Source organism: Chlamydotis macqueenii, chromosome 9 (genome assembly GCF_036417535.1).
Source record: "Chlamydotis macqueenii isolate bChlMac1 chromosome 9, bChlMac1.mat, whole genome shotgun sequence".
Lineage (NCBI taxonomy): Eukaryota > Metazoa > Chordata > Aves > Otidiformes > Otididae > Chlamydotis > Chlamydotis macqueenii.
Window position 1 is genome coordinate 15,126,029 of NC_141564.1, and position 26,453 is coordinate 15,152,481.

Below are 26,453 nucleotides of genomic sequence, written 5' to 3' on the forward strand. Positions count from 1 at the left end.
TAATTAGCTCCCCCAAAAGGGATAAACTCAATGCAAAACTGCAAACTGTGCTGATGTGTTCCCTCCTGGGAAAGGAGGAATTCTGTGCAGTGTGTCACTCATTTGCATGAGCACATTATTCAGAGACAAGCTGTTAGAAAACTTGGGCAACTTTCACCCCAGTTTCCCTTACTCATTTTTTTTCTTGTACTACACACAGAATGAAACAAGATTTACATCCAAAAATCATGAGACAAATTTGGAATAACAAGTCCTTTTGCAAAGAAGGCACTGCAGCTTCAAAAATTACCTTGCATTTCTTCCCCCGGAAAGGGAAAATATGCTAAAAAGCAAACAAAGAATGAGCTGGTTCTGATCTCTTGAAGAGATATACAGAACAGAATAGTTCTACTCAAGGTTTTAAGAATTTCATATTTATCACTTTTGGCTGCAGTCAAAAAGTCCTAGTAGCAGACTGCATGGATAAATGGAAAAAACCAAGAAAATATTGCAAAACTCTCTTTGAAAAAATACTTATAACATTGACTGGCTCTTGTGAATATTTTCCACTTCTAGATTAAGCTTTAAGCATGTTATTAAATACTTTATGGCACTGGGGATTCCATCCAAAAGAAGACAGTTACCAGAAGAAGGGAACAAGCTCTTTCAGATATAGTGAGCAGCATCTTGAGCTTTGTTCCAAACTCACCAGCTCTCCCCAGCCATATCAAGCATCATTGCTTAGCCCTGTTATAAACATGCTTCTCTTCAAATATGTACTGTGAAGGTATTGCTGTACTGCTGTATCGATTAAACCCTGTCGTAAGTCGATCGAGGTCTTGAAGCCCATTCTATGAACTATCTGCCTGTTTTCACAATGTGTTCTTCATCTTGCTATTCCAGACATGCACACCACCATACCTTCTCTTCATTCCAGCCTCAAGAACACCTAGTCCTGCCCCTCTGCTTTTGAACCTCAGGCATGTTCAAAAAAGCAATTTTAAACTGAATGTTAGTTCACATCAGTGGAAAGAAATGTATTAAAAACGTGCATATGCTTGAATGTTCTTTGTTAGCTGTACAGCACTGTGGGGATAAATGAACTAGTGCATGTATTATTCATCACAGCTGGAGGATTACACACCATGCAACCAGAACGGTTTCTGTAGAGATGCTGGTACCCTGATCAGAGGCATCTCAAAACTGACCAGCAAACCTAACCCATCTGTATCCAGGACACTACGAACAGCCTTCTTCCAACTTTATCACTGGTAGAAGCATCTAAGAATGTACCTCTTTTTTCCTTTAACATCCCCAGAGGTTGAAGAAATCCTGTCGATCGGGGAGCCAAATCCCGGGAAACTTCTTTTCTTCTTGGTCTCAGTCACGTCATTCTCCAGAGACACCCGCTCATCAAGAAGGAATAGTTTGGCTGCCAGGTTGGTAGCTGACTTCTCTTCAGTGGCTATGGGATGTGCTCCCATGCCCAGAGCAGCTGAAGGCTCCAAAGGCTGCAAAAGAAAGAGGGAATGTTTGCTTCCTGCTCAAGTTCCAGAAAAACCATTTCAACCAGTGTCACTGCAGCAGTCCTATAAATACATAATCATTAGGATACTAAACACAGGCCAATGTTTTAAAACAAAGTTCCTTCAGTGAAATGTGGTCATTTTCCACCCACAGGAGTTTACCATAAAAGGATTTTTTTTTTTAAATAGAATTGAACTCGCCTTCATTATTATAACAAAAATTATCACAATTTATTACTTCACAAAGCCTGTTTTTATAGGACAGCCCTACCTCAGCAGTGAGATTAGTGTCACATAGCATGAGCTGAGTCATTTAGTCCTTTTTAAAAATGCAGTCACCATTATTAGACTCCAATATCCATCTTGATATTTTTCAGGAAACTGGTTTTCATTTTTTAAATGAATGCTAATGACGAGTAATGAAATCTTATGCAGGACTTCCCATCCAAAGCCAATAAGTTATTATTATACAAAATATCCCAAGATAAAAATTGGTCAGCACTGACACTCGAAGAATTTATGCAGTAACACTTTGTGAGGAGGAGAAAAGGAAAGAACAGTATGTTGACTCAACACAGAATTTTGAACCTTAGTTACGATATTAGGCTTAACACCTTTTCAAAACCAAACTCTACTTCAGTATCCCAAATATCTGAGAATATTGGGGTCTATCAAGAGAGAACTGATACAAATCAAAGTGAAATATTTGCTTTGCAAATTACAGAAAAACATAGAGCAGCAGCTGGTCTATGAAAGCAGGTCTCAAGCTCAAATCATCCTCTCTTCAGATTAAATGTTTGCCTTCTTGCTCCACTTGATCTTTATGGAATTATATAAAAATTTCTAACCAAAACTTCTATTATATGCCTTGAAGCAGGTTTTCCTCTCATTTTAGAAGCACATCACTGTCTTTCTTTTTCATACACTGTGGGTTTAGTACAAATGTAAAGAAAGTAATCACTTGGATGATGTGATATCCTTGTATCTACTGTGTTCCACACTGTAGTTGTGGTGGTGACATTTCCTACTACTGATGAGTGGCGTAACTGGTGATGGACTGTATAAAACTGTGATCTTTATATAAGGAGGAGAATACGACCACAGTGATCACACAAATGACACAGCACTGTTAATACTTTTGTAAAGGATCTCATATTGTCCTTTGACTTTACTTTTTATGAGCCTTAAGTGCACCTAGCAATTCTTTCTGTTCCCTTTCAGGGTTATAAATCTTTCATAGAAGTTTGCAACAAAATTATCCCTTTAAAAAAAGACTGAACTCTCCCATCTGGTTAGTGGGAATAAATATCTACAATAATGCTTGAAACTAGAAGGTAAAAAATAGTCTCTGCTCTTGAGTACTTTGTGCAGTCTCACTTACTTTCACATAAACAGGATAGAATAGAATTGTAAAAAGTAGAGACAGCTAAAATGACAGTCAGAAGTAGACAACAGTTTTCCTATGGTGAACCACTGAACAGAGCACAACTTCACAGTTAAACAGAGATAAGTGTGGGTGCAGGGGGTACAGTGGAGGGTTTATAAACTTAGGAACAGCAAAGAGGTGAATAAAGACTAGTGATTAGAAAAAGACTTCCTCAGTCCACCCAGTGAAGTCACCAGATGGTGGATTTAAAATAAATATAAGGAGCTACTTTTTAAACACAAGCCACAGATGAAGTGGAATGCATTGCCAAAGGACATAATGGACACCAAGATTTTAAATTGTTTTAAAGACAAATTCAGGCCCATCACCAGCTAAAACATGCCCTGGACCAGTGCAAGCCTCTGGATCAGAAAGTCTCTGAAGATGTTCTGCTCTTACATTCTTTTCAGACAAATCAGCAGCTGTTGCAGCACTGATACGGAGAGTGGTTCCCCCAAGCCCTATTTTCTATAACAAATATTATTTTGTATAATCAGGGCACGCTCATTTGAAGACAGAGAACAAGGTAGAAGGATCTATCAATATTCTTCAGTACACATCTAACTTTTAGGCTGATCTTAAAAACACATGTAAAGACCCTACAGCCAAACAGTGCTTCTTTGATTAAATTTTTAGATCCTTGATTTTTTTTTTATGGCATGAAACCATGACACAAATACCTTTCCTGCCAAATCTGTTTTATGTCAAGATGACATAAAACCAAAAAGAGAATGTAGTAGAAGTATTTCCAGGTGCAACCCCTGCATATCATATTGGATGAAACATGAGACAGTTCTCCCATTTCATCTGCTGTTTTCCTTCGCAAGCTTAGGCAAGTTATGTTGCTCCTTCCCTCTTCTCTCTCTTTTAATTTGTAGCTTTTGTGCAGGTAGTCTTCTCTCAGGGATCTTCTTATGGCTTCTGAAAGCTGCAGACTTCTCATGCTATTATTTGTCTTTAAGAAAAAGAATGAAACCTTCCCTTCAGTGTTAGGGGAGTTTGCTTCCTCGCCCCCATCACCTCCTTCCTCTCTTCAGGAAATTCTCTATCTAAAGTCACTGGACAGTGTTTTAACAGTTCACCCACCTCTGGAGCTGCCTCAGCGAGGAGCACAGAGCTGGAGTGCCACCACAGCAGGGTGATCACAAGGGCCAAATGCACCACCACCAGCTGGAACTGCAGCATCTGCAAAGGAGAACAACTTGTTAGTGACTTCACAGCTGGGTTCCCAGAGGAACCTTATTCCAAAGGTCTTAAAGAACTGAAAGCAAAGGGAGATTCTGTTCCTATGGCTGTTCATGTTCTTTACCTTACAGAATCACTGCATAAAACCCCGTGACCAGATAGCGACAGCTGAATGCTCTTCACCGTTGGGTGCAGAATCAGCTCCCTCCTCTTTGCTCCTTTACAGCCCTGCAAATCTTTTAATTCCTTTCTGCACAATGGCCCAGTCCTTGCAGTGGCAGCAGTAAAGAATGCAAACTTGTGCTAAAACAAGGTGAATTAGGCACTCATTTGTGAGCAGGAAGACTTTGGCTCATAGCCACCCAGGTTGATGCTGACCTCCCCACGCACTGGACAGGTGCCTAAAGCTGTTACAGAAATCACATACTTCTCCAGCAGCATTTTGAAAGCAAGGCAGCATTTCAGCAGTTCTCAACATGAGTTAATGGTAGCCACAAATTCCAGGATCTTCTTGGGATCCTGGGATAAAGTTATCCAGCTCCCACATCTGGGAAAAGCATACGTGGGAACCCATCGCTCAGACTGGTGGTGGTCTAACCGTATGACACCGCTGAGGTGCAGATACCTACAGAGCCTTTCAGAAATGCAGGGAGGGTCAAGATTTGGGAGGCTCGGGATCAGGAAGCTGCTCGCTGCAGGAGTTTTGATGGCCATGAGTTGAGGCTATATTGTTTAATTCCTGTTTTGGATCTAGCTCTTAAAACCTGACCTGCCTCCAGTTCACCCAGGTGGGAACATTTCAGCTGATGTTAGTAAGAACTAGGCTGAGCTGTCTAGTGCCAAATCAGCACTAATTTGCTGATTACTCTGTCTCCAGGTCCTGCCCCAGAGTATAATTCAAGCCTGATTGTGCTATTCTTTGCTGACTCTCTGCTTGGCAAAAGCAGAAATACATAGAAATATATTTATACATCCTTTCAGGTATGATAGTTGTTTTATCCTCTGCATAGAAAATTTCCCATTTCATCAGGCAGAAAACATGTGGTAAAAAACATTTGGCTTTGCACTTTTTTTCCCACACTATAAAGGAGAAAAGCCACAAAAGTTTTAAAAAATAAAAGATATAACATTTGTAGTGTTGTTTATTAAAACTCGGTTTCTTGCTTGGCTTTTTCAGTACATTTTACATGTGCTTCTGTTATTTAGTTCCTCCATTTTATATATATATATATTTTAATATTGTCCACGAGGGATCAGCAGTGAGAAAGAAAGCTGCTGGTTATTCCGTAGGGGTGAAACAGACTTAGATCACTGGAATCAAAGGACAAAGCCAAAGCAGTAAGCCAGGTGGTACCGCTGTCTCACAGACTGATGGCAACAGCCATTAAAGTCAGACAAGGGTCTGCTGGGTGTTTTTAAAGCTGTAACCCTCTACAATGTATATTTTTATATGTGAGTGCACATTGAAATTTGAAGTAGTAGTCTACTACCTTCACAGGTAACCACATCCTGATTATTTGGATACAGAGACATAAAAATAAATGGCAAGGTTAAAAACACATGTTTATTATGGTTCAAGGTCTGTGCTGGTATTCATTCAACCCAAAGAGCTAAAAATAGCAACTGGTACACTAATCAAAATAAACATTAAGGCACCTGCAACACAAAAGACATTTGATTAACTGGTCAGAACTCGACGCCAGTGAAATCAGAAGCAAAGGAAATTGTAAGTACTTAAAGCTTGGCTCTAGTTCCCATGGAAATGAGTAGCTAAGAAGCAATGTCACTGGTTTAAAAGGGAGAAAAACTTAAGTCCAGCAAGTTCCTGTTGCGCTGATGTTCATGCGGTGATTGCACCAAGGCAGGAGAAAGAAGCAGGGTTGTTCTAGCAGAGCAGTTTCACAGTTTTCTAGAGAAAAGCATTGGCAAAACTAAGAGTGAACTGAGGGCCATGTAAGCATAGTTAAAATCACACTATCTTCTGCCAGTCTGGCAATTAGCCTTCCACCTTCAGCCATGTCATCAGAGCTTAGCTGCTAAAAGCAGTTGCTGCTTTTTTTCCTCGAGCTCATCTGTTGCAATCTGGTAAGCAGAGCCCTCCTGCCAAAAGAGGCTTTCCCAGCCATGCACTGGTTATTGCTTCACCCCATCCACATTTTACCTTGACCCATTCCAAAAGAGACCTAAAGTGAGGCTTGGTAGCATTTGTTACTGAAGGAGAATAAGCAAAGCTCTGACAACCACATGAAGCATTATAAGATGTGCCTTTACCACATGTATTTAATTTCCATCCTTCTGGAAAACTCTGCACCAGCAGTTTCACAGAGACAGGTCAAAGGACAGGGGTATAATTCCATGTCTTTAATATCTCAGGGTCTGGTCTGGTGTTATATTACATAAAATATGGTTTACCTTTCACTAAATGTAATTGCAAGTCTGAAATTCAGACATATTTATGTATTTTAGTGATATTTTAGCTTGAAATGTGTCAAAACTAAAATTCCTCATATAATTAGGTATCTTTGTTGCAGGTCCAATTAAAATAAAATTAAAGATAAAAATGAGAACATTATTCTACCTTATCAAAGCAGGATAAACATTCAAAACTTTTTCTTAGGAAACTGTGCAGAGCCATTTTCCAAGAAAAGATCACAAGAAAGCAAAATTCTGTACCAAACAGAAACTGTTAAGTCTCCAACATCAAACCAAAGGACTTAAAAGATGTTTTTCTTTTCAAGAAAAAAACAAAAAAACAAAATGACATTCTGAAGATAAGTGGGCTGAACAAACCCCAGACAGCATGCAATTCATCACCAAGCTCCAAACCCATTGCCTGTCAAAATGGTAACAGCTGTCATTGTTCTTACCCATTTGAACTATCATATTTCACATTACTGTGGAGATTACTCCACAAGTATAAATCACAAGAGCTTTATTTTTCTTGCTGGCCTGTTAGCAAGAGAGCTCAGGCAAGACATTATGCCTTGCACTGTAATCTTTCACTTCAGCTGCCACTACACATCCATGAAAATGCTCTGCTCGTTTTTGCAACGACAACATAGGGCAGGCCCAAGCTCACCTGCAAATGAGGGCCTTGCTCTTCCAGCACTTTGTGGCTGAGACCAGAAGCACTTGGGGTTTTGTGCTGTACGCTCCCAAGCTGATCTGATGCAGAGCCAAGACATAACTCTTCCATAGACACTGGGTAGCTCCTGGCAGAGCCCATTAGGAATCCAGTCCTTCTTGGGATGATACTGGTGAGCTTCCATCACCTGTTAGTCATGAGGATTTCTTATACCATGCAGATTCCAATCAGCTGGGGGAAATTACCACTGTGTCTGCATGCCAGTTACTGCTCTAGTGCCACAAAATAGAAAATTAACTGCTGCTACCTATCTTAATCAGATGTACCATTGAGTCCTAACATTGGCCTCACTAGCCTTGGATAGGACACCTGATGGGAATCTACCTTGGCCAAAAAAATTTTGACGGATGAGCTCTGAGAATAAGTCTGCTCCTGCTGAAACAAATTTGCCCTACTTTTAAAAGTTGTAGGATGGATCTTCTTGAGCATATTAATTGCCACAAAACCAAAAATATGGCCATACCAGCAGTCCAAGTGATTTCAGAAAGTCCTAAGGGACCGTGTATATCTCAAGTGTAATTTTCTCGTCATGTAAATATCAAAAAAAAAGGGAGAAAAATCAAAACAAATCCCACCCTCATGAAAAAATAGCAGAGTCCAAAATAGGTTAGAGTGGTATTTTTACTCTCATGCCACAGATGAGATATGGAACACTTACTGCATACTGCTTTCTAAAAAGATATTAAGGTATGGGACTTTGTGGCAAAATGAAATGTAAGCAGCCAGCGTCAGGCACTTTATGTTATCAATATTGTGTTTCTTGGAGCAGGTGTAGATTTTTAAGCGATGCCATATATTTTATTAGATATATGGTACAGACACTGTCAGTGTATACAACATAAATTTCCTTCTATTTTCAGTTACGTGACTATGTAGGTGAATAGATGCAGGTAGGTTTCATCTGATGTAACCAGAGAGAATTTAAAATTCATTAATGCAAGAGGTGTAAGACTAGTGATTTTGAGATAATAACTAGATATTTCTGTGTCCCAAATTAAACATTTTGTCTGACATTTTTTGAAGGCCAAGGATGTTCCCATTTTCTGAAAATCAAGTTCTTTAAAGGTTTCTCAAGAAGGCACTTCAAATTAGTCACTGCTTTTCAAAGTCTTAATTTCAATAATTTCATTCACTGTAACAATATGATTTCCAGTGCTTGGTCCTGCTGTGTTTTCATATTACTATGATAATTATGTTTGCCTGTATTTTACCAGAGTATCTATTGTAAATGCTAACTCAGCTATTGATAGCTGCGCTTTTGGTAGATGCAGATGTGGTCAGAGGATGCTCAGGTATACAACTGTTCCTACCATCTCTACTCAGATAAAACAGATTCAGCAATGGCTTAGTCCATGCAGGGCTTGACTAGACTCTGCATTGACTCTGCTCATGGAAGGCACAACATTTGTGGGAGCAGCACATGAATCCAGCAGGTTGTATGAAAAAAGGCTGAAAATGTGGCACCCTAGTTCCCATGTGGAGTACAGAAACTGTACAAATGAACATAGCCCTGCTGTGGTACCTTTGCTTAACAGACACAAGCATGAATCAGGAAAAAAAAATAACTGATATAGGTGGACAAACACTTGTGGAAGACCTGTCAGTCATTGTCCTCCTCTCTTAATTTGAATAAAGAGCAGGAAACCAAATGGCCACCCAGAACAAATGAGGACACTTGTCCTTTTAATGGGCAGGAAGGAGACAAGTTGGACATCTTGCAAACCTGACTACACGGAGTAATACATTCATTTTTAGCAACAGATTTTAGAAATTTAAAACCCCAAACTCCCTTCAATACCATAAAAGTAGGAGACCATGAAGCAGAAGACACGAACAGAAGTGATAAAACCCATCTAGAAGCCTAGGACTATTAGGTAAGACAGCCGCTATGAAGTGTGAGAAAATATCTCTTAATGGGAAGAACCTATTTCCACCTTTCCTAAGGGAGATAATTGAGCAAGCTACAGTATTCTTGGTGTGCATAATGGAAGACAAAACATTATTAGACTATTCCTTATTGCCAACAAACTCTCAACCCTACACTACTTATATGTGCTGACTGAATGTGCCAACTTTTCTTAACGTTTCTAACAACCTTACACTAAGCTTTCTTCCTTCTTTAGCATGAGAACTAAAAACTGTTCATTGTTAGAGTGCCATCTTCAGCATTTGAAGAAAAAAATAACAAACATTTCTATCAATAAAAATCAAGAAATAAATTGTGTTTTTCTACATCTAGAAAAATCATCTCCTTTCCTAACAGCACTGAGGTGATAAGTGGAAGTTCTTCATACCTGGTATGAAGAGGATATTATCAGAATATGTTATCAATACAAAGACACAGGCATTGAAAGTTCAGTAAAAATATCCTTCAAGAGATGCCTTCAAGATAAGCTCTTAAGAGACAAGAATGGCACTGGAATTTCTTAACAAGAGAATCAAACACTGATGATGATTTACTGGATAAACACCTCAAAATATTCCGATCAAGGATATTAACTGGACAAGTAAAGTCAATTGCTTGGTGAAGATGCATTGCAAATAGAAATTAGAGAGTAATCTGTTTGTCTGGGTTGAAAAGGAAAGCTGCAATCACCTGCAATCTTTGTCAGGGTCAATCAAGAGAGTTCTTCCAGCTGTTGTATGGTTCAAGCTTTTATTTTGCCATGTAAGAAACCCAGAGAGGTACAATTGTCATTCATTCAAAGAGTGAAAACGAAGCCCTGATCTGCTGAAATCAGTGTTGCAGGTATTTATAAACAGTGAAGAACACTTGGTCCAGCCAGACATATTTTGCAGTTTTCCCATCATTTACACCATAGATTTGCTTGGTTTGGGGTTCTTTGCTTGTTTGGGTTTTTTTTTATTTGCCTGTTATTCCTCATGATATTCAAAGTATTTTACAAGAAAAGTATGTTGAGCTGCATTTTGAATACAGGTGAGCATAGACAGATAAACGTAATAATTTGCCCAAGGCTTCCTGAGTGAATCGGTGGGTAGGGGCACAAAATGTCCCCACAGCTCCTCAGCTTTCAGTTGTGCACTCCCCAATGAGAGGATGGTCATTCCAAATTGAAAAGCCAAGTAAGGAGAGCTATAGGCACTGTCTGCTTGTGCTTCAAAAATTAGTGGATTCTGAATTTTACTGTAGCCTCTGGTCATCTAAACCAAAGGTTATTTACGTGTACTTACTTGTAAGACTCCAGTCTGGGAGCAAAAAAGAGACAGTGAAATAGTTTTGAACCCAGAATGGAGAAATTGCAATGGCTATCACTGAATCAGTCTGCCCTCGTTTGCAGTGGTACAAAGCTGGAGTAATCAGATCCCTGGATAATGATAACTGCTCTGCTAGTGTAGGAATGTTTGTGCAGGGTTATTCTATTATTGCAGGAATGTGGCAGAATCTGGATCAACATTTATCTAATGTGAGATGTAATAAAACCTTTTTGCAGATCCATAAATTAAAGAAAAATAATTTCCCTAAATGATTTATCTTGTGTTTACAATATATTATGTGCAGCAAACTTGTCTACCACATATGGTATTTAGTAATGCAAAGGAACTACTCTGTCATAGCCCTTCAGCTTATTTTCAGAAGCAACATAAATTTGACAATAACATACAGAGGAAAATCCATAACAACATAAGCAGACAGCAGTTTACTACAAAGCACTGCAAAAGCATGAAAGTAACCAGCCACTCTTGTAAAATGCACTGACACATCTTGTTTAAATATTGGCTGATTAACTGAAGGAAATAAGTTTCCACTGAACATTATTAGTTCAGTTTTAGTGCCAAAAATACTGAGTGATAAACATCTTAGTATTTTAATCTCAAACTGGAAAAAGAAGCTGTGCTTTTCCCACCAGACATGGGCATGTGTATACCTTGTGCCTGCCTCTTAATACAAAAAAAAAAAAAATTGAGAAAAATTGAAAGGAAGAAAGCACAGAAGGCAAGAAAGCTTCTGTAAACAGAGAAGAAGACACACAAAACATCCCCAACCCATCTCTGTCCTCACTCATCTTACCTTGCATTGGGTACAAGCAATTCCAACCTTAATGGTCCTGCTATGTTCTTCCCCCTAACTTATCCCTAATGTTCAGCTTTCTTTCAGAGTTTTTATAGTCTCTGCTGTAGGCTACAAACTCCAATCCCTGCCTTTGCTTTCTCTTACATCATTTCTAAAGATTTTCCACTGATCCTTGCCCTAAACCTTTCTCTGTCCTGCACTCTCACACACATACTTGCCTCACATTTGTTATATTTATTGCTGTGATCAAGATAATTAGGTTACAATTAAAGGTCTATGTTTTTTTGGTTGATTTTTTTTTCATTTTTTTTTCTTTCAAGATTCAGACAGCCATGGGAGTGGACAGATTTTCAGCAGCATCACCATTCCTCTAACTTCTCACTTCTGCAAACTGCAGTACCAAAACCTGATGTGCTGAATTACTATTTTTTTTTAACTTTATTTCTCAGAGACAATAAGAATAACTTTAGAAGGACTGCATTAACTTCAGGAAGAAATTAATTAGTGCATTTTTAGTAGACCAACTTTACTCTAAGATAAACGTTAGAAAAGGAGTGTGTTTTGTAAACCAAGTCACAAGAACTTAAGTCTTTCAGACATTTTATTTCAGCTGTTGAAATGATTGTGAAGTGTGAGCTATGAAGCTGCCTGTCTTTCCTAGGCAGTACCAGAGGACCTATTTCTTTCCCTGTTTGCTTCACTAAAATAAGTCTACTCTTTTGCCCCTTTTTAAAAAACCTTAGTTTTTAATTGATTCACACAGCAATTGTAGACCCTGTTCTGGGACTAAAATTCTAACCTGTGCAGGCTGCTTAACATTTAATTCATAGTGACTTTATTCTCTGAACAGATAGGCACAGTACTTCCAAAATAGTTTTTACTCTGACTTGACAAAAGTTCTTCCAAACAAGCAACAGACAATAAAAGGAAATTTCAGATGCAGCTTTGCAATAGGTGGCAAAAATTTGCCAGCCAGGGAGCAAAACCTTTGATTTCATCATCTGTCTTGATCAGAGTGATTAGAGAAAAACAAGAGTTCAATCATATTGTAACATACCTCATTTCCCAACTGCAGATGATAGCAGAATTTTGCAGAGCTGACATAAAGTGCCAAATCAGAATAGTTCATTGCAAAGTGTTTTTGCCACACTCCCTGAGAGAGGTACAAGGGGGAAAACAAGTAGATGGAGAATGAGAGGCTGGTTTTCATCCTGAGCACAACACAAATGTACAGCCCCAGAAAATAAGGAGAGGCAAAGCAAGTATTTCTATAACATCTCTGAGTACAGGCAGATACGGGAATACAGCTTAGCGTAGTGCTGCAAGAACATGTATTAGCCACATGAGCACCCACACCAGTGTCAGGCTGCAGCAGGCAGGTTGGGGCTGTTTTCCACTGCAGGGCATAACAGAACAGCGGTGCAGAGCTCCAGATGGGCTCTGTGGATACTGGAACTGCAGCAGAACCAGAAGGGCAGAGCTGAAACTCAGTCCAAAAGGACTGCAGAAACACAGCTAAAAGTGCCACCACTGGAGGAAAACTGGAACCATGCTCCATTCTATGTGCTACCTGCATTTAGATGGAGGCTTCTTGCTAGAAGTCTAAGGATGCAACAGTACTTGGCTAGTCTGTATAAAACATGCGAGCAGGATCTCAGGATCTTGTGCTCTAACCACAAGATATTATTAGATTTATTTGGTACCCATGCTACATGTGACCATGAGGTGTTGCTGCCCAGCTACTGCAGTCCTAGGCACTCAGTTTCTTGCTCTTTTTTTTTTTCTGTTGAAAAGACAGAAGGTGGCCCTCACAGGCATTTACTCCTGTTGGGGGTTTTTACATGTCCTGTCTCAAGCTCTTTAAAGCAGGACCCCTGTAGGGCTCCATTCTGCCACCACATTTGGTGTTGATGAGGCTGGTAGGAGGCACGGGCTGTGCCACTGTGAGTAAGCTGACAGCAGCTGAATGTAACATAGGCATTTCAGTATTTCACAACACAGGACGAAGGCTGGACAATGGCTGAGACTCAAGGCAGCTGAAGCTTAGCACCTCACAAGAGTGAATGGGATGATGGGCTGCAGAAAAAGCAGGAGGAGAAACACAGCCATGTTGTCATTTCCTTTGACTCTAACAGGATGTCTGAGACCTGGTACTAAAATTTGCTTTTAGACCATCCACTGACTGGTGATCCAATAACAAAGATCCAGCCACTTTTGTACCATCTGGACCTGCTGTGAGGTTGCAGCTCTTCCTTTCAGATAAGTCATACGCACTTTGTCTATTTCAAAATAAATTTATCACTCTGCGCTTCCTGGAAAAGCATACAGTCTGAATGATTTCAGAAATGGATGCTGATAGACACAACTTTCATAAGCTCTCACTGGGTGTGAAAGACTCAAATCTGAGTAATTAGCCATCTTCATGAGGCTACTGACCTCAGAACAGGACATATGTTACCAGCACATATTTTTTTTTTTTCTTGGGAAGAAAAAAAAAAAAAAAAAAAAAAAGAATAGATTGTTAGAGGGTTAACGTTTAATTTCCTGCTCTGAATTAACTTAGATTTAGAAAAAAAATTACAGATACCTTTTTGACACCTTCTGGAGAAGGCTGATAAGGAAGCTTCTCAAATAATGAAAAAAGTATGTGGTGGTTACTTAGCTGGCAGAGTGCCCAAGAAACAGACATCCTCAACACTACTGTGATTTAATTAAACTTACAATATAATTAAGTTAAAGCAACCAAGAGTTTGGATGGAATCTTCATTGTCTTGATCATAAATGAATAAACAAACATAATGTGATTTTCTCCACTATGGAGACCGAACAAAAGAAATTGGAGGAGGTAAGGATACAAGCCGTGGAGCTCTTTTTCTTATCATCCAAGAGAAGGACAAGGTTGCCTCCCTGCTGCCCTCATGCTCTTGCAAGTATTTTTCTGTAATTTTTTCAACACTAGTTTGCAAATCAATTGAGCTGGCTCAATGTTTTCCTTAAATCCTTTAGTAGACAAGTTCTTATGCAGAGAGCAGGAGTTAGCAAGGATTCACTTGTGTAAGCGTTGAGCAATCTTGGTCTTCATCAGCCTCGCCTGTGGAAACTATATTTGGGTTTGTCAGACCTCATCTTTAAAATCTTAGGAATGGCACATGAATACGGTGACTCATACTTGCTAGTTTTGCTGTATCATACTTTTAATCTTTTTCTTCTCCCACTAAAACATGTACTGGTACTGTTAGATCACTGTGGTCTAAGTCACAGAAGTCTCCACCTTCTGTTATTTTGTCCCATGGGAATTGTACCTTCCAGGCTCTTCAAATTATGTCACACTTTCCACTGATCACTGACTGCTCACACAAGGTCACACATTTGTCATTCAAAAATCGACATGAATAGCATGGGGTCTAGAAGACGTTATGGCCCAAGCAGTAGACCTCTCCTTATGAATGTTTCATTGAGTTGACATGGAGTAAAGGCATGTGACTTGATACGTTCTGATTGCTAGGATATTGTGTTTCACTAAAGAGTGGGTGTGTCATTAGAAATAGTCTAGTTCAGAGTTTAGCATGGGAAATAAGGACAACACTGAAGTTAGAAAGACTGTATTTTTCTCTTTTAATTTTGAAAATTTTGCCCCAAAATTCTAAGAAACAATCCAAGAACTTTTTTTCTTTTCAAATAAAAACTACTTTTTTTTTTTTTCTTCTTATAAAAAGCTGATCTCCACAAGTCAGGTGCTCAGCTGATACTGATTCATATGGCTCTAAGATAAACAACTGAGATATTCCAAACTACAGTGCCTTCAATCTATTTTTATTTTTTGAGACAATAAACTCTTCTGATAGAAGTGGCCCTATTCTGACCAGCCTGAAAGTGGATTAGTATTTCACCAGATTAACCAAACATCCAGCATTGTATAGCTGCATGTTGTCTAGAGAATGGGAAACATTTTAAAATAACCACCACAGCTTTTCAGTCAATATGTGAGGGAATTTCAGAAACCAAGCTGATTCCCACCTATTTGCACATGTAGAGATTCAGAGATAGAGAGCAGATGACTCACTGTAAGACAAAACTATGGAAAAGAGACCCCACATTGAAAATGTGCACACATGGTTTCCAATTAAAGGTACATCCTACCTTGGATAGAAAAACTACATTAAAACAGCTATTTTTAGACCTGCAAGCTATGGAAGTAGCTTTTGCTGTGTCATTTCCATTTAAGATGACTCCTTGCAGCTAGATAGATTTTGAGAAGCAAAACCCAGAAAGTGAAGGTATCATACAAAACTGAAGACTGTAACATTCTTCAGGAGCGCTAGGCTTCCTACTAGCAGTTTCTATATATGTACTTTTAAAAGAAGTCCTCTATGCTGGAATTAAGTGCTTGAGATAGAAGCTGGGTCATGGCATCCAAGAACCCATAAAAAGCATTTGCAAAATAAAGCAAAAATCCCAAACAAGGAGAGTTTATTGAAATGCAAGCTTTTTCTGTAACAGTCATGCTACGATGGAGAAGGATGTGTTTGGAAATAAAAAAAGACAGTTTATCTTTTGTGCCCATGCCAATGGCTCCCAGCCCAAGATGGCTGTGAGGAGTGAAGATGGCCAAGGAGAGTGACAGGGCTTTTTGTGCTATGGACACAGCAGTCTACAGGACAGTGGACAAGAGGCAATAAAACCATACAAAGAAGTCTCAAAGTAGAAGCAAATAGTAATAGTTCTGGGCAACTATCAGCCTGGTCTTAATTCAAACTGGCAACACAGAAATGAAAATGAGTAGAGCATGTTTCCATCCCCTAGCTACACTAGTTGGAGTCAATGCTAAATATAAAGACGACAAACTGAGAACCAGCCCCATCTTCCTGTGCTAAGAAAGAGGGAAGGAGAGGGAGTGATGTTGATGCTTTCACACTGCCTCCCTTGTCAAAGACATGTGCGCTGTTGTCACCTGTCACTGAAATAAACTCTTTTTGACCCATGAACACCTGTGGCATGGTGCACAAGGCACAGAGCAGCAAAGCGTGCATCTTGGCTGCAGAGCACATACTCCAGAGCTAATTAAAAATGTGGCAATGCAGCACAGCACTGAATGCACAACAGCAGCTTAAATTCCAAGACATGCTCACAAGAAGAAAAAAATGTCTGTTCTGAAACTTTGTCCTGACCTCAAACATTTTTCACAGAACTGATCACCACTTTCTGTGCAGAGCTGAGACGTAAAGTGGAGTTTGGTTCACTAATAACAGGAGAAAGGATACAGAAGAATTAAAGAAAGCAGCTAAGCAGCAAAACTATGGTTGTGGGGAAAAGGGGAAGGTGAGTGATATTCTTCAGACAGAAACCAAGAGCGTGGGAGCTGGGCAAGACCACACATGGACCACTCACAACATCACGGGATGCTGCAGGAAATGTCACCACTAGTTTCTTATCTGACATACAGGTAGAGGAAGATGAAGCCATGTGAAATACGAGGCTGGGCAGTTGTTTCTCCCTGGAAGCATCTCCTGCACCAAATGATATTAATAAGGCAGGTGCTGTCCCCTTGACCCAGGACAGTAAGCCTGTCCCTGGGATGGTGGCTTGCACAGTGGGGCCATTCTGTGCTGGAAGCCAACTGGAGCAACCTGTGTAAACCTGGGAGTTCAGAGCAATTGATGCTGACTAATTTTATTTCTCTGACATTTCTAAGAATTAAAGATCTCACAACAGTTTGTAAGTTCATCTTAATGCTCGAGCCAAATTCTGTTACATTACTTGGCCACATTTCCTCTATCACTTCAACTGGACCAGAGACCTTTCCTTGTCAGACTCACTGCATCTTTCTGCTGTGAAGCTGAAATTCGCTAAACAGCTGCAGCATCGCAACCACATTAACCCAGGATAAGCCAGTAACCACCTTCAATTACAGCACCGACATTAACCAGTCAGTCACCGCCCTCTAGAGGTGGCCACACTGCAGGTAGAGCAGACGTGGGTTTGCTCCAAGTGAGTTATCTGACAGACCCCGCACTTCTGTGTGCAGCAGGAGGAAGGTATTTGCTGATCAGAGTAGATCCATCAGCCATTACGGGAACAAATGACTGAGCGCTGATTGTCAGCCCCTCCATTATCCCTTCCCTCTCTTGCCTGGGAGGTCGCCCAACTTGCAGCATTTTGCAGCCATGGTACTGTGGAGAGGAGCGAAACACACAGCTAGCTAGCTGTATGACATAGCTATAATAAAAATCAGTAAAAATAACCCTCAGACTAAATTCCCTTTTGTTACAGTTTATTTTTCTCAAGCAATCTGCATAAACTAAGCCAGTGACACAACTGTGTGAATTGTGTCCACACAAGCTGGGCACGTTGGTGTGACAAAAGCAGCAAGCCTTTCTGTATAGATACAACTACGTACTCTCATTTCTTTCCCTTGGCTGGAATAGCCAAGAAGTTTTAAAGGGAAGAATACAAAAAGGGATGATTAGCAAGTAACCCACCATATAATCACTGTTTCTGGTGTGCACAGACCTTGTTTGAATAGGTGAGTATTTATTTTAGGAGAAACTGTTCTGTGAGAGACTCAGTGCAAGATCCTGGAGGCAGGAATAGCTTATGGCCAGGTTTCCCCAGACACGTCCTCTTTTTTCCATCTGGAAATTCTGCCTACGTGGAATTCAGCAAATTTACACATTTTCTTCTGGCAGGCTGGCCGGATGCACTGGCTTGCCTATGTATGTAGGGATTCTCCAGGTATCCACACATATGCACAGACCATCTGCACATGTGCAGCCCCATAGTTGAACATATATTTCTCTATACATATATCTCTGGAGATTGCCTAATCCAACACCCTGGCTCAAAGCAAGATCAACTAAAGCAGCTTGGTCAAGGCTGTGCCCAGTAAAGTTTTGAATACCTCCAAGGATAGAGATTTCATAACATCTCTAGGCAGCCTGTTCATTCTTCAGCCACTGCTACGGCTAAAACAAAACAAAACAAAATTTCTTATGTTTAAATGGAATTCCCTGTATTCAGTTTGTGCCCATTGTCTCTTGTACTTTTACTGGGCACCAACAAGGAGAGTTTGGCTCTGTCTTTACTCCTCCCTCAGGTCTTTATATGCATTGATAAGATCATTCCTGCCATACAACCCCAGCTCTCTCACTCTCTGCTCGTATGTGCCATATGCTCCAAGATGTGACCCTTCCAGTATGTCCACGCCTCTCTTGTACTGGGGAGCCCAGCACTCCAGATGTGCGCACACACTAACATAGCCTAGGATGCTGTTGGCCTTCTTTCCTGCAAGGGCACTACTGGCTCAGGGTCAACTGGTTGGCCTCGGGTCTTTTCTAAAATCTGCTTTGCAGATGCTTAGCCCTCAGCCTGTGTAGGTACATGGGGCTGTGCCTGGTCTCAGCTTCAGCTCTGCCACAACTGGCCTTGGATTCAGCTCTCTGGGCCTTACTGTCCACAGTGCTGATGCTACTGGTCTCCTTTGTAAAGGGATTTCAAACTGTGGTTGTCTGAGATAGGTGTCATTTTTATTTATGCTTCACAGGTAACTATCTTATCATCCTCTGTCAATGTGTGGCCGCTCTATCAGCAACATTCACTTCCACACGGGCTTTTAGAGCAGTCACTGTCCTGCTGCGTGGGTGCCTCAGATTTGATTTAATTTACCTTCTCTGCTGCAGTGTCCTTTCTTTAGGAGCTTACACACACATTATTCTGCTACAGGTATACAAACTGAGACAGAATTCTGAGCACCATACACTGTCCTGTAGCCACGGGCTAGAAAGTCCTCGTCAGAATAATGACACAGAAAATGCCCTTTGATCTTACCAGCTCCTTTTCCCTCTGTGGCTGCTGTATCCCAGCCTTGCCAAGAAGTCAGGAGGAACCCCTGATTTTGTTCCTGTGAGGAGCAGAGTGCAGTGAACATTATCCAGTCCCTTCTGCATGGAACTGAACAACTTATGCTTGATTAAAGCTGGGAGACTGCCAACTTCAGAAAACTCAGGGTCCTAACACGGCCTGCTTCTTCTCACTGTGTGTTTCTTTGTCCTTCTCGCCAGCCCCAGGGCCGGATCCTTCTGCTCCGCAGGCCAAGGTTTGTCTTTCATGAGCATTTTCACGAGTATCTCTGCTCTGAAGCAAACTGGATTCCTTCATGGGTTATTCTATCCCATTTGAAGTTACAGTGTCCAAGCACTTTGGAAATAAAAAATGATTCATATATTTTCACAACACCTTCAGGGGCAAAAAAGTACAATTATCCCCTGCCAAGTTTCAGAGCCTAGCTCTAAAAGTGCAGGTGTGTCACAGCTTCTCTACATAACTCTTTCCCTAGACACAGGCAGCAGAAAGCGGGCTTGTATCAAGGCAGCACTAAGTCACCATAACTATAGGCATTGCTGCTGCCATACGAATGAAGCTGTATAAATCATTATTGATTCATGTGAGCAATGTAATCCTCTGGGCTTCAGTTACTCACACCATGCTGGGCTATGTCCAAAACCCACATACTGTCCTCCCCGAGACGTGGCTGCTCTCCGGGGCCCGCTCAATGCCTCTCCCTACCTGTCCCCTTGCGTCCACCTCCACAGAGGGCCTCCACATCTTACACGAGGACCTTCGAAGAAGGGACAAAACTACCTTCCCTCCACTTGGTTGGCCCATTTATCCCAGGTGCAAATCAACGGGATCGCATGTGGGAAGAGGTTGGCCCTCTACCTCCGTAAGGGCAGACATACTGGATTTGTGCTTACTTTACAATTAGACTTGGAACCCAGGAGCAAGAACATAATATAGTTTCTTATGTAACCATATATTTATTTTGGTTACATGCAGCTTCAAGACAAATCTAAAATGGTGCTGGACCGTGCTGCTGCCCTCAAAAGAAGTTTGTCAGCAGAGTAACAATAATGTTCTGCTTCTGAAAATGATGTGCTGGGCTTTATGTTCAGCTTTTAGGTTTGGATGCTTTTTTTCCACTTTGATATTTGAGCCCTCCCCTCAAAGCAAATCCTTCGAGTGTGTACATGGCTCTCCAAGCAATGGTCACGGGAGGACATAGACAAGCACAAAAAAAAAAAAAAGATGCTGACGCCGTCTGAAAATGATTTGCAATCTCTTAGCCGCATGAGCTCAGTTGCATTAACATAGTGATTTAAATATTGTGGATGGCTTTTCTGGTGTTCTTTTAGAAATTTCTTATTGGAATTATTAGGCGTCCACAATATATTTAAAACCAACCAACCAACCAGTGGAATGAAACAGAGCAGATAATACTGACTAAGCACTCTTAGGCCTGTCTTGCAGCCCCAAGTCAAACACGTTGCCACCAAGCAGACAACTCCAGTGACCAGACAGGACAGGATTTGGAACTGGGCTAGTGAACTGCATCCTGTCACAGGAGTTGGGACATTGCATCACAAGAGGATCTGTCACAGCTCTGAAGCATCTACACTCCCCACAGCCTAGCCCTGCCTTAGCAAAGCCTAGTTGTCTTAGAGGGAAAAAAATGACATAGTGAGGTTTTTGGTGCCTTGCACATCAGATATGCTTAAGGTAAGCATCGGACGAGTGTCTGACTTTTTTTGTAAATACTGCCATAAAAATACAAATAACGACAGTACATGATAAAAAACACAAGGAACATTTTGAACACACACACAAAAAAAGAGGTGGCTCTGCTATGGCTGCGACTAAAAAAGGAGCAGACCTTGCACACTGCCACGGATACCTCAGCTCTGCTCACCCAGTGGGGGAGAAACCCTGCCCTTGCTGGTGCCATCCCAGGGTGCCAGGCTGCTGAGCAGTGCGGGACTGCTTGTGCACAGACATTACTGGGCACATGATAATGCCACTGATGTAAGTCTTGCTCCTACAAAGTGCTTCGAGATCTCCAGCGCTGTCAGGAGCAGGGAGTGCCCATTTCACTGAGAAATGAATTTTGTTCTCACTGGATCAAAGAGAAAGCCAACAAGTGGAAAATACAGCCAGCTACCAGCTAGTTTTGGTCTTCCCCAGGAAGAATTGGCTTCTATCCAGCCAGGTTATAAGTGGAATAAACTGCCCGCAAGTCAATAGCCCTGATAGCAGAGACTGCTGTCATTGCACTGAAGTCCATGGAGCTATCTGTGATTTACACAAGTGTGAACACAATCAAAGCCTGGCTGCATAGATTGAATGGACACCCTTCTTCCTCAAGGCATTTCTCATACACAACCATTACCTGAAGCACCTCAACCCTGGCCCTTCTTCCATCTCTTTTTCCCAGCTGGTCCTGTAAGTTCCTCAGACCAAAGGCTGTCTCTTATTATTCAGCAATTTTTTTTTGTCCCCTCTTCTCCATCTCAAGCAGGTCCCTTGCTCTACTGCCATGCAAATAATACAACATCACCAGCATCGCCCTCGGGGAGCAACCAAGGTTAATGAATGGAATTTGATACTGAACTTTAAACCTCTCCCTCCGCCTGTTGTCTGCACAGGCACTCAAAGTTTCAGTCAGCCCAGCACACCAACCAGAGACGCTCCAGGTTGTTTTCTGGGGGCTACGGGAAATACCCAGTGTCAGGAAAAGGAGTTTGAGCAAAGCGTACAGCCACGTGGTTAGAAAGCAGAGAAACCTCAGCCGGGAGCTGACAGTGATTGATGACTGTAGGTGCTGCGAGTATTTGCTGCTCCTCACATTACCGAAATGTCAGGGTTTTAAAGTGATGTTATTAAAGCACCACAGGAGTGCAAAGATCTGTGTAAACTGAGAGGATAATCACCAGGCAAGCGGAGCAGGAGTTGTTTGACTGTGTTGAAATTATGTTATTTGGTATCCCTCTAATTTGTCACATGACTTGATACACTAAAAAAACCCCATATTGTGTTTTTATGCTCTGGGTCTACGACAATTGCTTTTCCTGCAGCAGACAATGATTTGTAAAGTGACTTTTCTTATTCCCAAACCACTCAAAATTTTGCAAATTTGTTTCCAAGAATTAGAAGTGGTTTACAAATAACCTTGACTCAGGGGCTGGCTTTGTTACAGGGCTTTTGCTGCCATGACAGCTAGCTGGGGGAAGATATTTATTTCTAAATTACTCTATTTTTACATTAATATTTCTTTTACAGCAAAACAGCAGTAGAAGCAGTATTATTTCCGTTGCTTGCTCTGAAACAGGGCTGATTCCTGGGAACCATAACTTTTTATCATCCAATCATAGGCATCCCTGGTCATTCCATATGGAAGCGTATCCTCTGCCTTCCCAGTCCCAAGCCCTGGGCTTACTGTGGGGGTGCTGGGAGCAACCTCTTTTCTCCTCTGTGCTAGGAAATGCCAGCGGAAATATATCACACTTTACAATAGACGGCCTTGCATGGCCAAAACCCTACAGCCCAATAATCACAGAATCATAGAATGGTTTGAGTTGGAAGGGACCTTAAAGAGCATTTAATTCCAATCCCCTTGCCATGGGCAGAGGAAAGAGAACCCATCCCTGAGTGGGCTGAAACCACCAACCTTTTGGTTAATAGCCAAATGTGCTAACCATTTGTGCCACAGAGACTCCTTAGTTAGAATTATCTTCACAGTAAAAAATATTTTTCCTTCCTAAAATAAAATTACCTTCATAAAAACATCAATTCCAAGTAGCAGAGATATCACATATACCAAGGTGGCCTTTTTCATGGCATTAATAATGGTTCAAAAAGATAAGGCTAGGAGTTCTCATTTCATAGAATCATAGAATGGTTAGAGTTGGAAGGGACCTTCAAAGGTCATCTAGTCCAACCCCCCTGCAAGGAGCAGGGACATCCCCGACTAGATCAGGTTGCTCAGAGCCTCATCCAGCCTGGCCTTCAACGTTTCCAGGGATGGGGCTTCCACTACCTGTTCCAGTGTTCTACAACCCTCGTTGTAAAAAATTTTTTCCTAATATCCAGTCTAAATCTACCTCCCTCTATTTTAAAACCATTGCCCCTCGTCCTATCACAACAGGCCCTACTGAACAGCCTCTCCCCATCTTTCTTGTAGGCCCCCTTGAGGTACTGGAAGACCCCTATCAGGTCTCCCCGGAGCCTCCTCTTCTCCAGGCTGAACAGCCCTAACTCTCTCAGCCTGTCCTCATAGGAAAGGTGCTCCAGCCCTCTGATCATCTTTGTGGCCCTCCTCTGGACCTTCTCCAACTGGTCCATGTCCTTCTTTCCCAGGAACCCATCATCTGGCTATGAAATGGTGATCACTGCCATTCACTGTAGCTTGGGACTAGATATGGATCCACAATGCAGAATTTCAGGTCGCAATACTTGACTCACATACTTAAGTCAGGATACTCAAAACCACAGGTGTTCAAGCTCAGAGGGGCTGAAGAGCGTCTCTGTGCCAAGCTCTACAATATAGATTGATACTGAGCTGTCCTGTCCCTGTCCAGCTCTGCTCAGCTACATTCTGTTTTCAAGGGTACAGAAACGACTGAAGGAAGGTCCTCTCAGCCACTACCACAGTCCCTTTGCTCCTCTTTTTACCTTTTACTGCTCATTGCCTCCTACAACCAGAGCTGGATTTTGCAGTACACTGGAGATGGCAGCAACAGGGAGAGCAGGGAGGTGCTACCCATCCTACAGTGATACGGGACGAGACATCGCACGACATGCTGAGCACTTCCCCACCTGCAAACAGACCAGCTTACTCTGACAGCTATGACACCTCTGGGTTAAGGATTAGATCCATATTTTCAAAGCTCTTCTTCCAGTGGCAAGGACCCAAATTTGGTGTCTTCTGAGTGCTCTGAGGACCCAAGCACTAACATGCCTTGGTCGTTTCACTGGGCTCGTCACACTTCAGGAGATCAAATGTGCAATTTTAGGGTTTTCTGAGAAACTGCAAAAGTGATTTAATGGCTCACTCAAAAGCTGTAAAATATTTATCATGAAAAGAGGAATCCAACAACTTGCTGGGGAGGAGCAGGAAGAGGCGAAGGGAAAAGGTAAACAAATCAGGAGAGGCACAAGACCAAACTGTATTCCAAACACAGATGGTGGAAAATGCAGGCCAGTGCCAGCAGCCTGATAATCCAAATTCTCTTTCTATGCACCAACCTCTTCTGAGAAAAGGAAAGAATTTAAAGGAGCATAAATGATAACCGTACGCATTCTGGAAGCAAATCTAAAAGTGCCGCCAGGAAAAATCACCCTTCTCGTTACAGAGCCATTAACACATTCCCTTCCCCTCCCGCCCGGGCAGCACAGCTTGCACCTACAGAGGGAACGCTTCTTGCCCTGCAATGCAGTCAGTGCTCAGCACATTAAAGGTGGACATTAAATCTGAGTGGCAAACACGGATTACAGGATTGGCAGGATAGCTGCGCATTACAGGGAAAAGCGGCTGTAACACACTGAGTGTTGGCACCCAGGCAGGCACAGAGCACATGAACGGAGTAAGCGCTACATCCGTGGGAGTTCCCAGCAGACAAGGTGCAGGTCGCTCACTCCTTCCTCTCCCGCAATGAACGACAAGCACTGCTTTAGCTATTGCCATCCAAAGAGCTGGGAACTAAGGAAACTGTTCTAGCTGCTTTTTTTTAAAAATCACAAGCCTCTTGCCTTTTGCATAGTACAGGTGGCTGTAGTAACAACAACAGATTCACCAAAATACTGGCAGCTAGATCCACAGATAACGTAAATCTGTGCAGGGTTTATTTTCCCTTGTTCTTCACACAGCTATATCTCCACACAGGTACTCTGCATTATACTACTTCTTGCATGTTGTTCCATACCTCCCCTCGGCCCCAGTGAAATGGAAGTCATATTCATTTTGCCCACCTACCTTATGTCAATTTTGCTTAGACAATTTTTCTGGCCAGTTTACACACTGATTAGGTCCAATTTGCACAGGTAATTAGGATTGCAAAATCTTTCCCCAAAATTTCCAGCAGAGGATATCCCTGCCTACCCCAACTTCATATTTGGCCCATTTGCCACAGTCCTTGCAGAGTCGAGGTGGTGTCATTATGAACAATGTACTAAATGTTCTTTAGTGCTCATGAAAATCCCGATAAATTCACTAAAACCAATGGAGATACTCCAGATGAGGGAAGTATACAGCTCAACAAAAATAATGGAACAAAACACACCTGCAGATGCAGGAGAAAATGCTGTCCAGATGGTTAAGCTAGCCTGGCGTCTGTCATGAACACATCTGTTAACACCCATGCAAAATCCTTATGCACTGCGGCTTCAGCCCATGACACTTATCTTCCTGTCACTGGCCCAAACCTGCTGACTTTGTTGGCTCACACTGACTTTCACTGAGTGGAAGCTTAACCACTGATATTACCTAGAAAACATGTCTGGAGGGATGTTCAGCAGAGGTGCCCTGAGTCCCACTGCTAGCAAGCTCCTGAGCGAGCCCCACCGCAGGGTCAGAGGGCTGGTTGCAAAGGGGAGGCTCGGGGAAGGAAAACCAGGGCTGATCCCACTGCACCGGGACAGGGTGAAGGACACACGAGGACACATAAGCACAGGGTGAAGCATAAACTAGCAAAATAAGTAAAACGTTTCTTTTATCTCACAGTATTATTTTGGCATTATAGCTTCTCCATCCTCAGTAGCATTTACTTTGATGTAACTGAAATCAAGATGTGATCCAGGAGAACTGGAGGACACTGAGGCCAGCTGAAATCAGAGGAAACTCCTCTTTACTCCATCAGCTTAAGCAAGTTTCCACTGGGGTAAGTCAGCACAAATACTCTGAAAGTGGAAACAAATCACTGTACAGAGCTGCACAGATTTTCACAGATTTAAATCATCTAAACTTTCCAGCAGCTGAGAATTTGGCCAATAATCTTGGCTGGAGCTGTGCCAACCTCTGTCAGGCTGGGATCCTGCTTTACAACAAGTCCTCTGCAAGAGCTGAACACAGCACTAGACCTCCGTGCGCCAAATGTGACAGGTAAGCTGCTGGTGGGATGGAGTCTGAAGTCAAGCCAACAGCTCCAAACAGAAAACAGAGATTAGGAAAACAGTTTTTACAATGAGGGTGGCAGAACACTGGAACAGGTTGCCCAGAGAGGTGGTGGGTGCCCCATCCCTGGAAACATTCAAGGCCAGGCTGGACGGGGCTCTGAGCAACCTGATCTGGTTGGAGATGTCCCTGCTCCTTGCAGGGGAGTTGGACTGGATGGC

The 26,453-nt window shown here is 41.8% G+C and overlaps 1 protein-coding gene across 2 annotated transcripts in view; it reads right to left on the minus strand.

Moving 5' to 3' along the window:
- Positions 1-26,453, minus strand: part of OSTN (osteocrin) — a 50,373-nt gene that overhangs the window by 3,107 nt on the left and 20,813 nt on the right. For both annotated transcript variants that reach the window (XM_086754858.1, XM_086754860.1), the window contains exons 2-3: positions 4,018-4,116; positions 1,273-1,490 (exon numbers count right to left, since the gene is read on the minus strand). In XM_086754858.1, coding sequence (XP_086610984.1) covers positions 1,273-1,490; positions 4,018-4,116 — 317 coding nt within the window. The remainder of the gene's footprint in view (positions 1-1,272; positions 1,491-4,017; positions 4,117-26,453) is intronic.